The sequence below is a fragment of the Phaethon aethereus genome, assembly GCF_964289735.1.
Source record: "Phaethon aethereus genome assembly, chromosome: 12".
NCBI lineage: Eukaryota > Metazoa > Chordata > Aves > Phaethontiformes > Phaethontidae > Phaethon > Phaethon aethereus.
This window is the reverse complement of record NC_138588.1, coordinates 4805932-4819969: the sequence shown is the minus strand read 5'-3', so window position 1 is coordinate 4819969 and position 14038 is coordinate 4805932. Positions and strand designations below refer to the sequence as shown.

At 40.1% G+C, this 14038-nt stretch overlaps 1 protein-coding gene across 1 annotated transcript in view; it reads right to left on the bottom strand.

The window, feature by feature from the left end:
- Nucleotides 1-294: 294 nt before the first annotated feature.
- Nucleotides 295-14038, bottom strand: part of LOC309409313 (protein FAM169B-like) — a gene marked incomplete at its 5' end in the record, with an annotated part of 39731 nt that continues 25987 nt past the window's right edge. The window contains 4 exons of the mRNA XM_082005448.1: nt 295-616; nt 1607-1683; nt 5589-5717; nt 8119-8301. Of these exons, the coding sequence (XP_081861574.1) occupies nt 395-616; nt 1607-1683; nt 5589-5717; nt 8119-8301 (611 nt within the window). The 3' untranslated portion in view covers nt 295-394. The remainder of the gene's footprint in view (nt 617-1606; nt 1684-5588; nt 5718-8118; nt 8302-14038) is intronic.

Below are 14038 nucleotides of genomic sequence, written 5' to 3'. Positions count from 1 at the left end.
GGAAGGTTACAGCTGCCATTCTGATACCAATGTGTGTTGTGGTATGTCTCTTCCATAATGCAGGATGTGGTTTCCATAGAAATAGCTTCTCTACATCAGTATCCACAAGCCCTCCAGCTATTCCCTTTTGGACATCTCATGCAATCCAGTAAAATCTTTCCAGAGCAGGGAAATACCTAAGCTCAACTACTACCTAATTACTCGGTGAGAAGAAAAAGAAAAGTTCAATTAGCAAACAAAAGCTTTATTTAAAACAAAATACAAGATGGAGAACATGTGTCTTGCAAAAAAATTTTATCTTACCTGAAGAAATCTCTCCAGTGTTACAAATTATGAACAGTCAATTACAATTTTTAAGATCACACTGAGATTTTACTAATTTTTGAAAGTGCAATTATGGCATAATTCTAAATTGTTTGGTTGCCTTGTCTCCAGCTAAGCCCTCAGGGCCTGCTCTTTTTCTGAGTCCTTTGCATTGCTGAGTATTGCCTGCACCTCGTTCTAAGTCCTCTTGTTCAGGATCCTGTGAGCTTAGAGTCCCTGCTGCTGCTGTGTCATCTTTTTTTTCTGTGGCATCTCCTGCCACTTTCCCAACACCAGGAACATATTCAGTGCCCTGAAATTAGAATCAAAACAGAGGGAACACCAAATTATACACAAACAAACATAAACAGTGACTTGATCCTAATATAAAATGCCTCTGTCAACGAAGGCCACCATAAACAGGCAAGGCAAGAAACTTGGCTGCATTGTTTGTACAGAACAGCGTCATTCCCGCTGCTATGCCTGAGTTCCCAGAAGTGTCAGCATAAAGAAAACTGGGAGTACACGGATCCTTGATCTGGCTGGGTGGGCTCTGAAGCCATGACCACAGCACATAACGCAAGAGCGTGCACCACAGGGGCCAGTGCTGTCGTAGCTCCCCCAGAAGACCCATGTCTGAAGAAAACAAACTGATTTAATTGTGCAGCAACCAAAACGTGCTGGGGAAACAACCCCTACGGCTCTTTGTTTTGCTGCCACTCATCTCTCCTTTTTCTTCATTACTTGAAAAAGCTTCATTACTGTGATTTGTTTTCTCAACTAGGTTTTAGGCTTCATCCAACCTCTCAACCTATTTTAGGTCTCCATCCTGCAAAAACCTAAGCACAGTCAGATCTTCAGCTCAGTAGTGGGATAAAATAATTAGGACCATAAAGAGCTTGGCTTACTTGTTCTAAAGGGGTCACACTCAAGTCCCTCTACAGGCACAGGAAAATCAGAGTTCAGTTCAGAAAGCCATCGCATACGCAAACCTTGGGATTTGCTGTATGCCAGTTTGGTTATAGTTCCCTTATCTCAGTAAGGATGAAACTAAAACATTTAGTGAAAACTATCCTATAGTCTTCAGCCTCTCAAACTACTACAACTAAATAAATTAGCGATATGAATCAATTATATGTGTATGTATATATATCATATAGCTATGATTATCTACTGTAGTAGTATAAAAACACCTATAGTTGTCTGTGGTGGTCTCTCATATTTAAACCTCACCACTTCACTAAAAAAGGAAAAGGCCACCAATGAAAAGGAAAGTCACAAAATAGCAAATTTGTCACTATACCTTATTCATGTGGTCCACATCTGATTGTCTGGGTTTACTGGTTTGAGCATTCTCCATACAAGAGCCTACTTCAGCCTCTGGAGAAACGGCGTGAATATTTTTGCCCCAGAAAGAGATTAAAAAGGAAAAAAATGTTAGCAGACTTCCATGGCAATTTTCATTTAAAAAACACAGCAGAAAAAGCCACCTGAATGCTACCTTCAACCCCTCTTACCTTGCTTTTGTTAATTAACCAATCCAGGGTGCCCGATGACACTACCACAAAAGATGAAGTTGAACAACTATACTAGAAACAAAACGTCTCTGGGTCTTTCTTAGCTTGAAGGTTCTCCTAAATAGATAATCCAGTCATCTCTTACACCCAGAAAACCCATATCCTCCCTTTGATCAGATACCCTACCAATTCAGATAAAGGATTATAAGCAATCATGTGAAACTGATTTTAATTCTTGCTCAGTCTGCTTATTTTTTTGCATTAGCTTCACATTTACATGCTTTATGTATATTGCTAAACTACTTCAAAACAGCTCAGCTCACTGCCTGGTAGATTTAGCAACTAGGACCAAATCATGTTAAACTATTTCTGTTCCTCCAATGAGCCCTGGAAGAGAAATGTCACTGTGTTCCTGTTACTGAGACTATTTGCTGTAAATAAATCTCTCAATTTTTCAAACAGTATTAGATGTAATTCAGAATGAACATCTGCAGCTATGTGTGACAACATGCTAAAGAGCTTTATTTTTATAGATATATGTATACATGCAGACAGAAATGCACATGTGTGTATATATGTCTATGTATCTGTGCACATCCAAACTGAAGTATCAGTTGCAGTGAACAGAGTGCTGCAGTTTTTCTGTACTGCCACTAGATGCAGCCATATAACCTTGCAAAACTTAAAATTCTGACCTCAGGGTTATAGAAACCTTTTTTGGAATATCTATGACTGCAGAATTCTTAAAAAAACATTAATACCATTCAATCCTGAGTACTGGAGAAAAAAATTGTAATATAATCAGAATTTCCAATTTTTCTTCTCAATAATTTTATTCCAAAACATAGCATTGTAAATGTCAACGGGATCTAAGAAATCAGAGCAGAATAAGATTTGTCTGTTTTCACAGTTGTTGCCATAGATCCAGATTGGAGCTGACTATTGAATTACATTGTGTTTTGCTTTCTACATAACAGAGCAAGTAGGAATGAAGCACTGTGTTCCCAAGTGACCCCCTAAAGATAGAATCATAGTTTGATAGAATAGTTTGGGTGGGAAGGGACCTTTCAAGGTCATCTAATCCAACCCCCTGCAGTGAGCAGGGACATCTTCAACTACAGCAGGTTGCTCAGAGCCCCGACCAACCTGACCTGGGACGTTTCCAGGGATGGGGCATCGACCACCTCGTTGGGCAACCTGGGCCAGTGTTTCACCACCCTCATTGGGAAAAATTTCTTCCTTATATCTAATCTAAATCTACCCTCTTTTAGTTTAAAACTGTCACCCCTTGTCCTATCACTACGGGCCCTGCTAAAAAGTCTGTCCCCCTCTTTCTCCTCAGCCCCTCTCAGTCCTGGCAGCTGCAGGAAGGTCTCCCCGGCGCCTTCTCTGCTCCAGGCTGAACTCCCCAGCTGTCCCAGCCTGGCCTCCCAGCAGAGCTGTTCCAGTCCTCGGAGCATTGCCGGGGTCTCCTCTGGCCCCGCTCCAGCAGGTCCATGTCTCTCCTGTGCCGAGGGCTCCAGAGCTGGACACAGCCCTGCAGGGGGGTCTCCCCGGAGCGGGGCAGATGGGCAGAATCCCCTCCCTCGCCCTGCTGGCCACGCGGCTTTGGGGGCAGCCCAGAATACTGTTGGCCTTCTGGGCTGCGAGCGCACGTTGCTGGCTCATGTCCAGCTCTTCGTCCACCAGGACCCCCAAGTCCCTCTCGGCAGGGCTGCTCTCCACCCCTTCATCCCCAGCCTGTGCTGATACCAGGGGTTGCCCCGACGCAGGTGCAAGACCCTGCACTTGGCCTTGTTGAACCTCATGAGGTTCACACGGGCCCATTCCTCGAGCTAGTCCAGGTCCCTCTGGATGGCATCCCGTCCCTCAGGCGTGTCAGCTGCACCACTCAGCTTGGTGTCTTCTGCAGACTTGCAGAAGATCTAAATGACTGTGCGCGTATGGAACACGTAAGTGTACAACTCCAGTGGTTTCCATTCTATACCACATCATTTTCCTCCGTGTGTCCCTATACCACACCTCTGGGAACACAAGCTTCTCTCGATGTGTATGGTATGCAGCACACTAGGTCAGATGATAAAGGATTCCTGCACTTGGAAGATGTTTCCGCTTTATCTACTGTTAACAGATAGCATGAAGCCCCGGAAAATTCTCTTGTTCTTTCCTCACCAGCTATCAGACAGAGCTATGCAGGAGTAACGCTGCCTCTGCAACGAAGCAAAACCAGGGAAACTCTCCCCTAGTTTTAGCAGGCGTTATTTGTCCTGTACTCTCCCTGAGCACATAATATGCACAGCACTGGGACAGTCCAAGCACAAGAAGCACACAGGTAAATTCCACATGTAAAACAGATATAATAAATGTATTGTACACTGTTTTAAATACTGTTTTTACAGTGGGTTGATTTTCCACTGAAAATGGATGAAATAAAGCTTGTTCAGCACATGCAGTGTAAAGGAAAGTGATGCCCAGTGAGCTGTGCACCGGAGTAGAGAATATAATTTAAAAAGCAGATTTTTATTCCCCCCCATTTCTGGTTTAAACTTTCCCTCCTTCCCTTTTTGTAGATACGAGCCATCTCATTTACATGTAGAACTAGCCAAGGCACTTCCCAGGCCTCACATGTATTTTTTACTGACAGCCACTCTGGTGGAACTGTATTTACCCATATTTTGGGTCATTTTTCTTTGTTTGTTAGTTTCTGTAAATGGCAAAAAGAAGAAAGAAGAAGGAAAGTTTAGTCTCCTCTGGGATCCACTTTCTGTTTGTTGATCTGATCATAGCTCTCTTCAATTGCCATTAATAAACAGAACTTAGCAAAATGGATTAAAGGAAAGAGCAACACCACTTTTTGTTGGTTTAAAGCATGAGGAACATAAATATAACGGCTTCAGAGGAACCCAGCCTAGGGCTAAATTCTGACTTAACTCTCCTGTGGGGTGCTGCAGACAGGATGAAACACAATGTCTCAACTGAAGGTCCCCAAGCCAATACAAAACAGGATAGACGTGGGAAGGCATGGGAGCAATTTGCTCTGCAGCACTCCTTACTGCACTTCCAGAAAGAGACAATGTGTGCGCTTCTCTTGGAACTTGAGGCTTATCACAGCTTGTGTGCGTGCAGCAGAGGGGCCTGTCTGGATCCCTAAGCCAGCTGAACAGATTACATCAACAAGATCCCCATATGAACTGTCAAAAGGTTTTCCTACTCTTGTCGCTATCTTTTGTGAAGGAGGCAGAAAACGCTCCCAGCGAGAAGGATTTACCCTGTTGGAGAGTACTTTGAATCTTCCAAAAGCCATAATGAAAATGTTTGTGTTTCCATCCAAGAATGGTACTGGCAGCAAATTGAAGGTAATTAAACACATTGCCCATTGGCCATACAAATTTCTTCTCTGCAGTAATTTCAGAGAAACAAACCCCTCTCTATAACCCAGACATTGTGTTGTGCAACAGGAATTTTTTGGGCTAACTTCTACCCTGCTGTAAGTGCACTGCAATGGGAGTTACAGCCACTTTATGCCAAGACTGTGCTTTGTTCAGTATCTCTCAGATGCTCTGTAGCTCGATTTCATTACCTCATAATTTCTAAGAATTGTCCTGTTTACTGGGAAAAGACCAGTGAACCGGACTGCACACTGAGTAGTCTCTCCAAGCACAAACAACAGAGAAAGCACCTAACTATTATCAGTATCTAATACTTGATTTTATTTCTTATCTTTATATAACGAACACAGGCAAGTTCACACTGTTTATTTTAACTCACTTCCTGAAGGGGATGACTCCATCTGAATTTTTAACCAGATATTCACTCGCTGGCTCCAGTCTCCTGGTGGTTCCACCTCCCACAGTCGCTTCTGCTCTGTGGGATAAGTCTGTAAAAATTTCTGGCAAACTGAATAGGAGAAACCAAGGGGTAAAAGCATGAATGAGTGTAAAGTACAGTGGAAGGGGAGTGTATTATATCCCAGAAATTCTGTCAGACCTACTTTCATTAGCTCCTTTGGAAATCTTTTCTCCTCTCTTCTCATCTTCCTTTTTTTAATTTTAGCTGGGGCTTTTAGAAAAGTCTGTGTGGAATGACCTAAACAGACACGAGTGAATCCTGTCCATCTGCTTCAGTCTAGATTACTTCCTTGTGAGCACAGAAATACAAGACTTGAAATGACTTCCTGAGCCACCTTCTTCTGGCACTGCATCACAGAACTATTTTCAGACACAGGTTTTAGACTAACAGCAGTATGGGTTTTTTTCACCCTCACTACTCTGAAATGAAAGGTGTTTCAGTATCTTCCAGCTTTAACCATTACGAATGATACTCTGATTTCTACTTACAAACAAAACCTTTGTATCGGTTTGTTCTTGGGCCAATACCACCCTCCATTTTACTATTGCCACTCTATACTCTCTTTTGCTGGGCTTCATTTACTTCTTTGGGTCTGGAAAACAGGAAATAGGAAGAACTAACAGAGGAATAATAGGTAGTACCTGTGTCAGATGTACGATCGCCTTTAGAAACCATTTTCACACAGATTCCTGTCACTGTCAGTACACACTGAACACTAATATGATTTGCATAAACAACCAAACTTAGGTTTGTTTATGTTATCAAACTGAAACCTGTCTTATTTAGAGGTTTTCTTAGGATGTCTGCAGAGCCAAGAGAAGGCATATGTTGTTGGACAAACAATTAAAAAAATGTAAAGGGGATTTTTTAAACTTTCCTTAACCACGATTCTATCAGTTCCATCAACTGTGCTAAGACAGCAATCTGTAAACAACAAAATTATTTTCATGCTCTCCTCTGTGCATTGTAGTTCATCATACTACAGAACGGGTCGTTTATCTTCACCATTCAGTTGAGTTTAATGATCGGATGTTGAAACAAAAACCCTAATTCTTGTATGTAAACATGTGCCTTATAGTAACGAGATCACTGTCATTAATTTTATCCAAGGATATCCAAACTAAATTAATCATTTCAATAAAAGCTACTGAAAGCAACATATATGCCAAAATAGAGATCTCTGCTAAACTTTTTTACTTCCTTTTAGGCATCTATAGCACATTAAATAACATGCTAGTGAAAACTGTGCACATTTAGTACACAGATGTAGAGTAAAACCGTTACATTCTTTTGCCAAAGTATGAGATTGTGGTTCCAATGAAATTAAAAACAGGCAGTGACTTCAATATACTCAAAATTTAACTTGCAGTATTAGTATTTTTATAAAAGTAGGACCCATAAAACCTAATTAGAACATGATACAAGTCAAATTTATTCACTATTAGCTCTAAACTGAATGGAGATGAAAGCATAGTCTTGCAATATATCACTAGCATTAACATATAAACAATGCAGCTTTCTAATCCATAGTGTCTAAACCACTGATGCCTGCCATAGGAAAAATGGGTATTACTGGGAGAAGAGAAAGAATGTTGTGAATACTATTCCTTCCTGAATCTAGAAGTAGCAGTACCTTAGAAATTCCTGGGGTACATTTGTATACATTGGAGTACATTTGTATACATTCAATGGCACATACTGGCCAAAAGAAAGAACAGATAGTGTCAAATTTTTGTTGATGCTTATTAGGAAATTACTGTAAAGTTCTAAGTCAATAGAAACATCTCCCAAAAAATTATGGTAAGGACTGTATACCATACAGAGAGCAACTTTAGGAAAAAATGTTTTTTTAAAGAAAACAGTTTTATAAATAATGTGAGCACAGGTTTTTTCTGTAAGTTTTACTATCAAAACCAGAACTTCAACCTGAACACAGAGAAGATATATAACTACCTAGTGATCTTTTAAAAGTGCCAAATGTTCAAAGACAGTCAGTAAGAAACAAGTACTGATGTGACTGGATTAATGAGCAGAGCCTAGGTATATGGCTTATTAAATCTAATTTCTTACAAATGCAGTATCTACAAAAGCATTATGTGCATAGCGTAGGCTTGACAACATCTTATGATTTTTTTCGCTCTGGTGTCAAATAAAATTGGTAAGTCACTGTCTAGGGCAATGACATAGTTCTATTTCTAAGAGAGAGTGAGATAAGAATGCAAAACGTCAAACAGGCAGTACAAGTTTTATGCTTCTTATTGTCTTACATAAATACCGGCCTACCTTTCTACAGGAAGTTCCAGATGCCTCAAGAAAAGTAAGCAGTTGCACGCTAACAGTTCAGTTCAGACAAGTGCACTGAACAGTTAAGAAAATCCTACCAAGACCGTACTGAAATTTTTACATTATACATGACCCTTACCTAACATTTTCACATCAAACGATTTACCTTGATACATGGCAGCAGAAATAGGGCAGCTGATCCCCAAGGCATCCTCAGCCATGAAAGACTGACAGAAATCATGCAGCATTTTCATCCCTAGGCCACCTCTTCTGTACTTTTTCCGGACGAATATAGTATCCAAAACAGGCAGCAAGTAACATTGACTGGTTGTACCATCACACAGGCTCCCTGAAAGCAGACAGTAAAAAATAAGTGAATTTGCAAACAAAATTGGTATTGCTACACTAACGGCTGTGTGATTCTAGCCACAAATACGGATCCTGGTACCTTTCCACAGGCTATGAGGATGACCCCAACTGAAGTGCCTTTGCATAGACAGTAACAGGAGGAAAATTTGTGCTATCAAACTGACAGAACCTTCTTAACATGGTTGACAGGTCTCACCATAGTATTTTCCAGACTCCGATTCTTCATAATCAGACCATCTAGGTACCCAGGCAACGTACACAGGAAAGTCCACTGAAAAGATATAACTGGGCTACAGCCAGAGAGGCATAAATACTCTGAATGTAATCTCAGTATATTCCTTTAGCTTTTCGGTAAATTGCCCCACAAACTTTTTATGAATTACACTGAACAACACAACGTAGTATGATCTTAGCACTCAGGTGGTCCATATTGCCTGATGCAGCTGGACAGTGGAGAAGGCTTCCAGAGAAAACTCCCAATACTGTTTAAGCTAACAATTCCATAATGACTGCAGGGAGAGAAAAGAGGCTCTCTTGGCCTCTGCATACATTGCTGTTGTGCCTTCTCGACTGGCCCCATCATTTACACCTCCATTCTGACTTTTACTGGGCAGAAAGTTACACAACGATTTTAATGCATATTCAATCTTCAATATCCTAATTCAGTAAATTCAGTAGAGAACTGTACAAAAGAATATTTCTCTCTTTCAGTTATCTGTCAACACATACCCAGGAGTCATCTTCAAACCTTTGTTGGTAAGAGAACCACACAAAAAGTCTTGGGGCTGCTCCACCTGAACATGGAAACAGATCACTAACTGCTCATGCTCGCAGTGACTCCAGGCCAGAGGAAGAGAAGTCCATCACTCGCCTCCTTCAGAAAACAGCCCCAACAACTCAGCACGTAACAGGGAAGCAAATGACTTCCCAAAGAGGAAGAACCATGTCTGAGAAAGCACCGAGTAGAATCCAAGCGATAGCTAAACTCATGACAGCAGCTTAGGTTCAGCCTTACGCTGCAGCAAACAAAACTCACATCTCTGTAAGAAGAGGAATATAGACATTAATTAAGGTATTTGGGTATAAAGTCATAAACAACTGAGTGGTGCATTTTCAGAAAGTACTGTAAGTGCTCCTTTGTAAGGCACTCAGTTTCTACTGAGTGGTACTTTATCACACATGTACGTGCTTCTAGTCCATTGCTTGAACTACTATCAGTGTTAAACTAGGGTTTTCACTCAAGGACATCCTTGCTAATAAACACATTAAGTCAGTCACTTGAAATCATGACATAATGCTCTACATGTGGACAAAATACATACTTAAGTATAAGCCCCCAAACGACTAAAACACAGTTCTCAGTGAAAACTGACAAAAAAAATTAGAACCAAGGGATTTATTTTGCAATCATGTAAATTCAAACTGGAGTCAAGAGAAAGTTAATTAAGAACAGACATTCAAGGTCCAAAATTTTATTGTTCACCCTAAACAACTTAGGGTCCTATTGCAGGAGGTACATTAGCAATTCTCTGTACAACTTCCATTCAGTGCAGAACCTCAAACTACTTGATAGCATAAGCATTCAACCCTGAAATGAACGACCAACATCAGTTCACCAACCACCTACATATAGGATAAGGTCACCATAGAAACTTCTGACCAATTTATTTTCATTTTTAGAAAATATTTGTAAAGATTTTATGCTGCTTTTATCTGAGCAGATGGCAGTTTAAATAGAAATGGACATCCAGGCCTTTATTACAGAAAAAGATTAAATTTTCTTACTTTGTTGCTTAAATCTCATCAAGACCTGCTTGGATTTCTTTCTTACCACTTACTAGTGGTACCACACAGTCTAGTTTTCAGTGGCTTGAGACATGAAACTTTCATCACTTCATGAAGACCTATTTCACAGTTTCACAGATCTCCTATTAAATGGCTGTTCCTAAATTCCAGTATAAGACTTTTACTTAATAGATCCATTTTTTCTTTATCACATCTCCATAGCTATCTTAAATTGAGGTCTACTTCTGTCCCTTGAGTTGGTATCTAGTACCTTTTGCTGATAGTTGCCAGGTCTGACTTTGATTACTCTCTTTCCTAGGATGCCAATTCAGCAAAGCATACACGCCTATATTTAATTCTAGACCCTGATTTGTCAAGGCTGTGGCTCTCCATTTAGCAAGAATCCACATCACACATACTCAGCCATACAACAAGAGTATGTGGCTACATAACCAATCCATTCAAATCCAGGCTTGGTCCACCCCTGCTTAATCAAAGTGCACGCTTAACTTCAAACACATGTTCAAGCACATTGTTGGAAAAGGATGGTTTGTGGTAGTGTTTATAACCTTTCAATATTTGTAACACATGATGGGTAGTTACTCTTTTTTCATCAGCCAAAAAATTGAGTATATCCCCAGTCCCATTGTTAGCTGCCAGCCCAACAGAGATGTTGGATTCCAGCAGTGTTGCACCATACATTCTAAGAAAGGGACAAACTCTTCCTCATTAAGTCAATAGCTTTAAAAATTCCTGCATGTTGCAAGTGTCCTTATAAGTTTATTATTATCTCATATAGTCTGTCTCCTATAAATCCTGATGAGACTGCTGTGCAGCAATCCCAGGAGCTGAGTGATTTATGTCTACGCTCCTAATTTTGTGTTGAGAAGATGACAAAAACTTGTCATGTCTAAAGGCACTGTAAATAAAGCATCCATGAAGCCATTCTTCACCTTGTCGCTGGGAAACACATTAGAAGAGTCATAGCCCACAGCCAGTTGAAATAAAATAAACAAACCAACCAAACTTTGGAACAAAGGCACTTTGTCTCTAGTTCCCATCCAACAGCAAAGAGGTTACTGTAAGCTAATGGTGGCCCAGAGGTGACCACTAGGCTCTCACACAGAGGCTCAGAGGTTTGTTTGGCTGTTGAAACACACAAACAGCCTAAGTTTTGAGGTGAGGAAGGAGACAGGGAAAATAAGGGCGATGGAGATGGAAGTATTCATACAGTCTGCCCTTTGAAAGCCTTTGATCTGTTTGGTTAGGTCACAAGTGCCAAATGACCAACTTATGAGCCAGCAAAATGGTAAACAGATATTACAAGGGCAGGAAAGCAGACAGCCATTAGCATTCCCAAAGAGCCACAAACCAGAAAAAAAAAACCAACCCAGTCCCCACATCCAACAGACCCAAACAAAACAAGGTTGTGCATACTGACTATTTCCCTGCTGAACAAGTTGGCTTGGCACACACATGTTTGGACAGGCCTTAAGCAGGCTGAGTGCTTGTGTAAAGGGTGGGGAATATTTCTGCTGAATAGAACCCAAGGTCAACTCATTGTGTGAGTTTGTATGTGAGAAGGGGAACAAAGGCTCTGGCTTCAATAAAATTAAATGAATTCATGTCTTGACTGGTATGTAGTCATTTAATTTTTATTACAGCCAGAACCTTCATTCTGCCTCAGAAATGCACATTAAAAATATTATTACTAGAAAACAGAGGGAGAGAAAAACAATTATCCAACAAGATTTCAGCTAATTGTCTGTCAGGTTAACTTCAATTCTGATTTAATTTTTTTTTTCTAAAATAAAAGTATGTAATCAGTAAAAAATAAAATCCTTCTATCTTTTTAGGGATCTATTTCTAGAGAATACCACCTGGGCCACCAAAGTATTAAAAGAAATTTGTAAAGGCTTCTATGAAGAAAGGTGTGAAATAGATTTTAGCTTGGATAGCCACTTCCAAAGACCACTCTGGGGTAACAAAAAGCAGAGACTGGGCCAGGGTTGCCTTGCTCCCTATTTTATATCAGGTGTTCCCAAACTGTGATTTTTGGAGCATCTCTAAAGAATAAATGAGAAGCCAACAGTGCATTTACTCCTGGTTTAACAGCATGTTTTACAGCCTTCTCAGAGGACTCAATTTGGTTAAGGCTGGTTTGACTTACATCACAGAGGATACCATCTTTCTCCACACTTTTACTACTAAGGTTTGGCAAAAGGGACACAGTGAGCTTGGGAAGGGACAAGCTTTGACAATTTGAGTCCTTTGCTTTTTGTACCCCAGACAGCTTGGTCCGCAACTGGGCAGCTCCTATGTGTTATAGAAACAGTAATACATAACAATAGGGGGAAAAAAAGCTGTATATAAAAAAGGGGGTTTGTTCTGTTTTATCCTTAAAGGGACTAAGACATTCCTGGCTCATAGCATCCTCCAACTTCCTTACTGATTTATTTGCATTATGGATCTTCTACATTCTCCTGACGTTTATGTGAAGTTAGTAAAAGTCCATTTTCAGTAACTACTAGTCCTCAGTAAATAAAAAAGAAAAACTTTCAGGGAATTACATGGTCTCATTGCATGAAAAATAGTGTCAGTAACCATGGTCATTAATCTTACATCACTACACAAAACACATTCTTTCTGAGAGCACGCCAATAAAAAAATCTGAAAGAAATACTTAAAAGAGTATAAAAGAGATCTCAAAACCAAAGTATCTATATGAAGACTTTCTGCAAAATATTTCATTTTCAGGTTGCTGTCTGCAAAGAAAGGGACAGGGACAGGGACAGGGAACTGTCATTTTCTATTGTAGCTTTAAGTAGCTATATTCAGTGAGGTCTAACTCCTCAGCTGTCTAATATGGAAGTCGATGACACAGATAAAATTGGAGACATTTATCTTGGCACGTAACAAAGTGTCTTATCAGCCTCATTAGTGGCTTAGTACGTCTCATCAATCTTTAGTATACCCAGTGGTAAATGCTGCATGCCTGTCATTGGACAGGAATAGGCACATACCAGAGAAGCTAGGGTGATGATCTGTGTAGTCATGAATAAATTTTGTTTTAATAAAGGTGTCTAATGCTCATGAAAAGTGATAGCCTTGAAGAAGAGTCTTCTGTTTATCTACACAAACACGTGCAGGATGGCCAGTGTCAGTAGTTGCCAAATTGTCTCAAAACCTTAACTTGTAGTTACTGCATCTCTGAGCAAGGCGGGTGCTCAAGACCATCTGTGCCTCTTTAGCTAGACTATCAAAAGAGATCCAGTTAAGGATGTTCATAAGATGGATGGATGTGTGGAACTGGACCAAAATTACCAAGTTCACTTTGTACAGGTCACCTAGGAACTGGCAAATGGAAATGACTTTACAATATTGCCAAGATAGTTAATTGGAATCACTGAAGTCCATTGAAAATTTAGTGTGCATAACGGCACACTAAATCTGTAGCGAAGATAGAACAGACTCTCTCTTCCTTGGTCACCATTTCCATGATTCACCCAGATGACTTATATTTTAAATACCCATGCTCCACAGATCTGTTCTGGCTTATCCGGCGCCACTGAAGCATGTCTTTCGTCATACTGCAGATAATGGAAAATTCACAGATGAGAAATACAGTTGAATACAACATCAGCATGAGAGTCTCAATTACCTAGTGAAGAAAATAAAACTATAAAGAATGGCCAGGTAATTGCAGAGCATGAAAATAAAGGGAAGCAGAATCACATGGTGGGCACAGAGGAAAATAATTTCTTCCTAGGAGCAGAAGTTGTAACAGACGTCCAGCACAATATAAAGTCCTGTACTTAAAGATGCCTCTACTGAATGTTCTGGACAGTAACAGGAAAAAGAACTTACATTATGATTTAAAAAGATTACAGAAAATCTAAAACAACCATGTGAAATACAACTTGTAAAAGAAG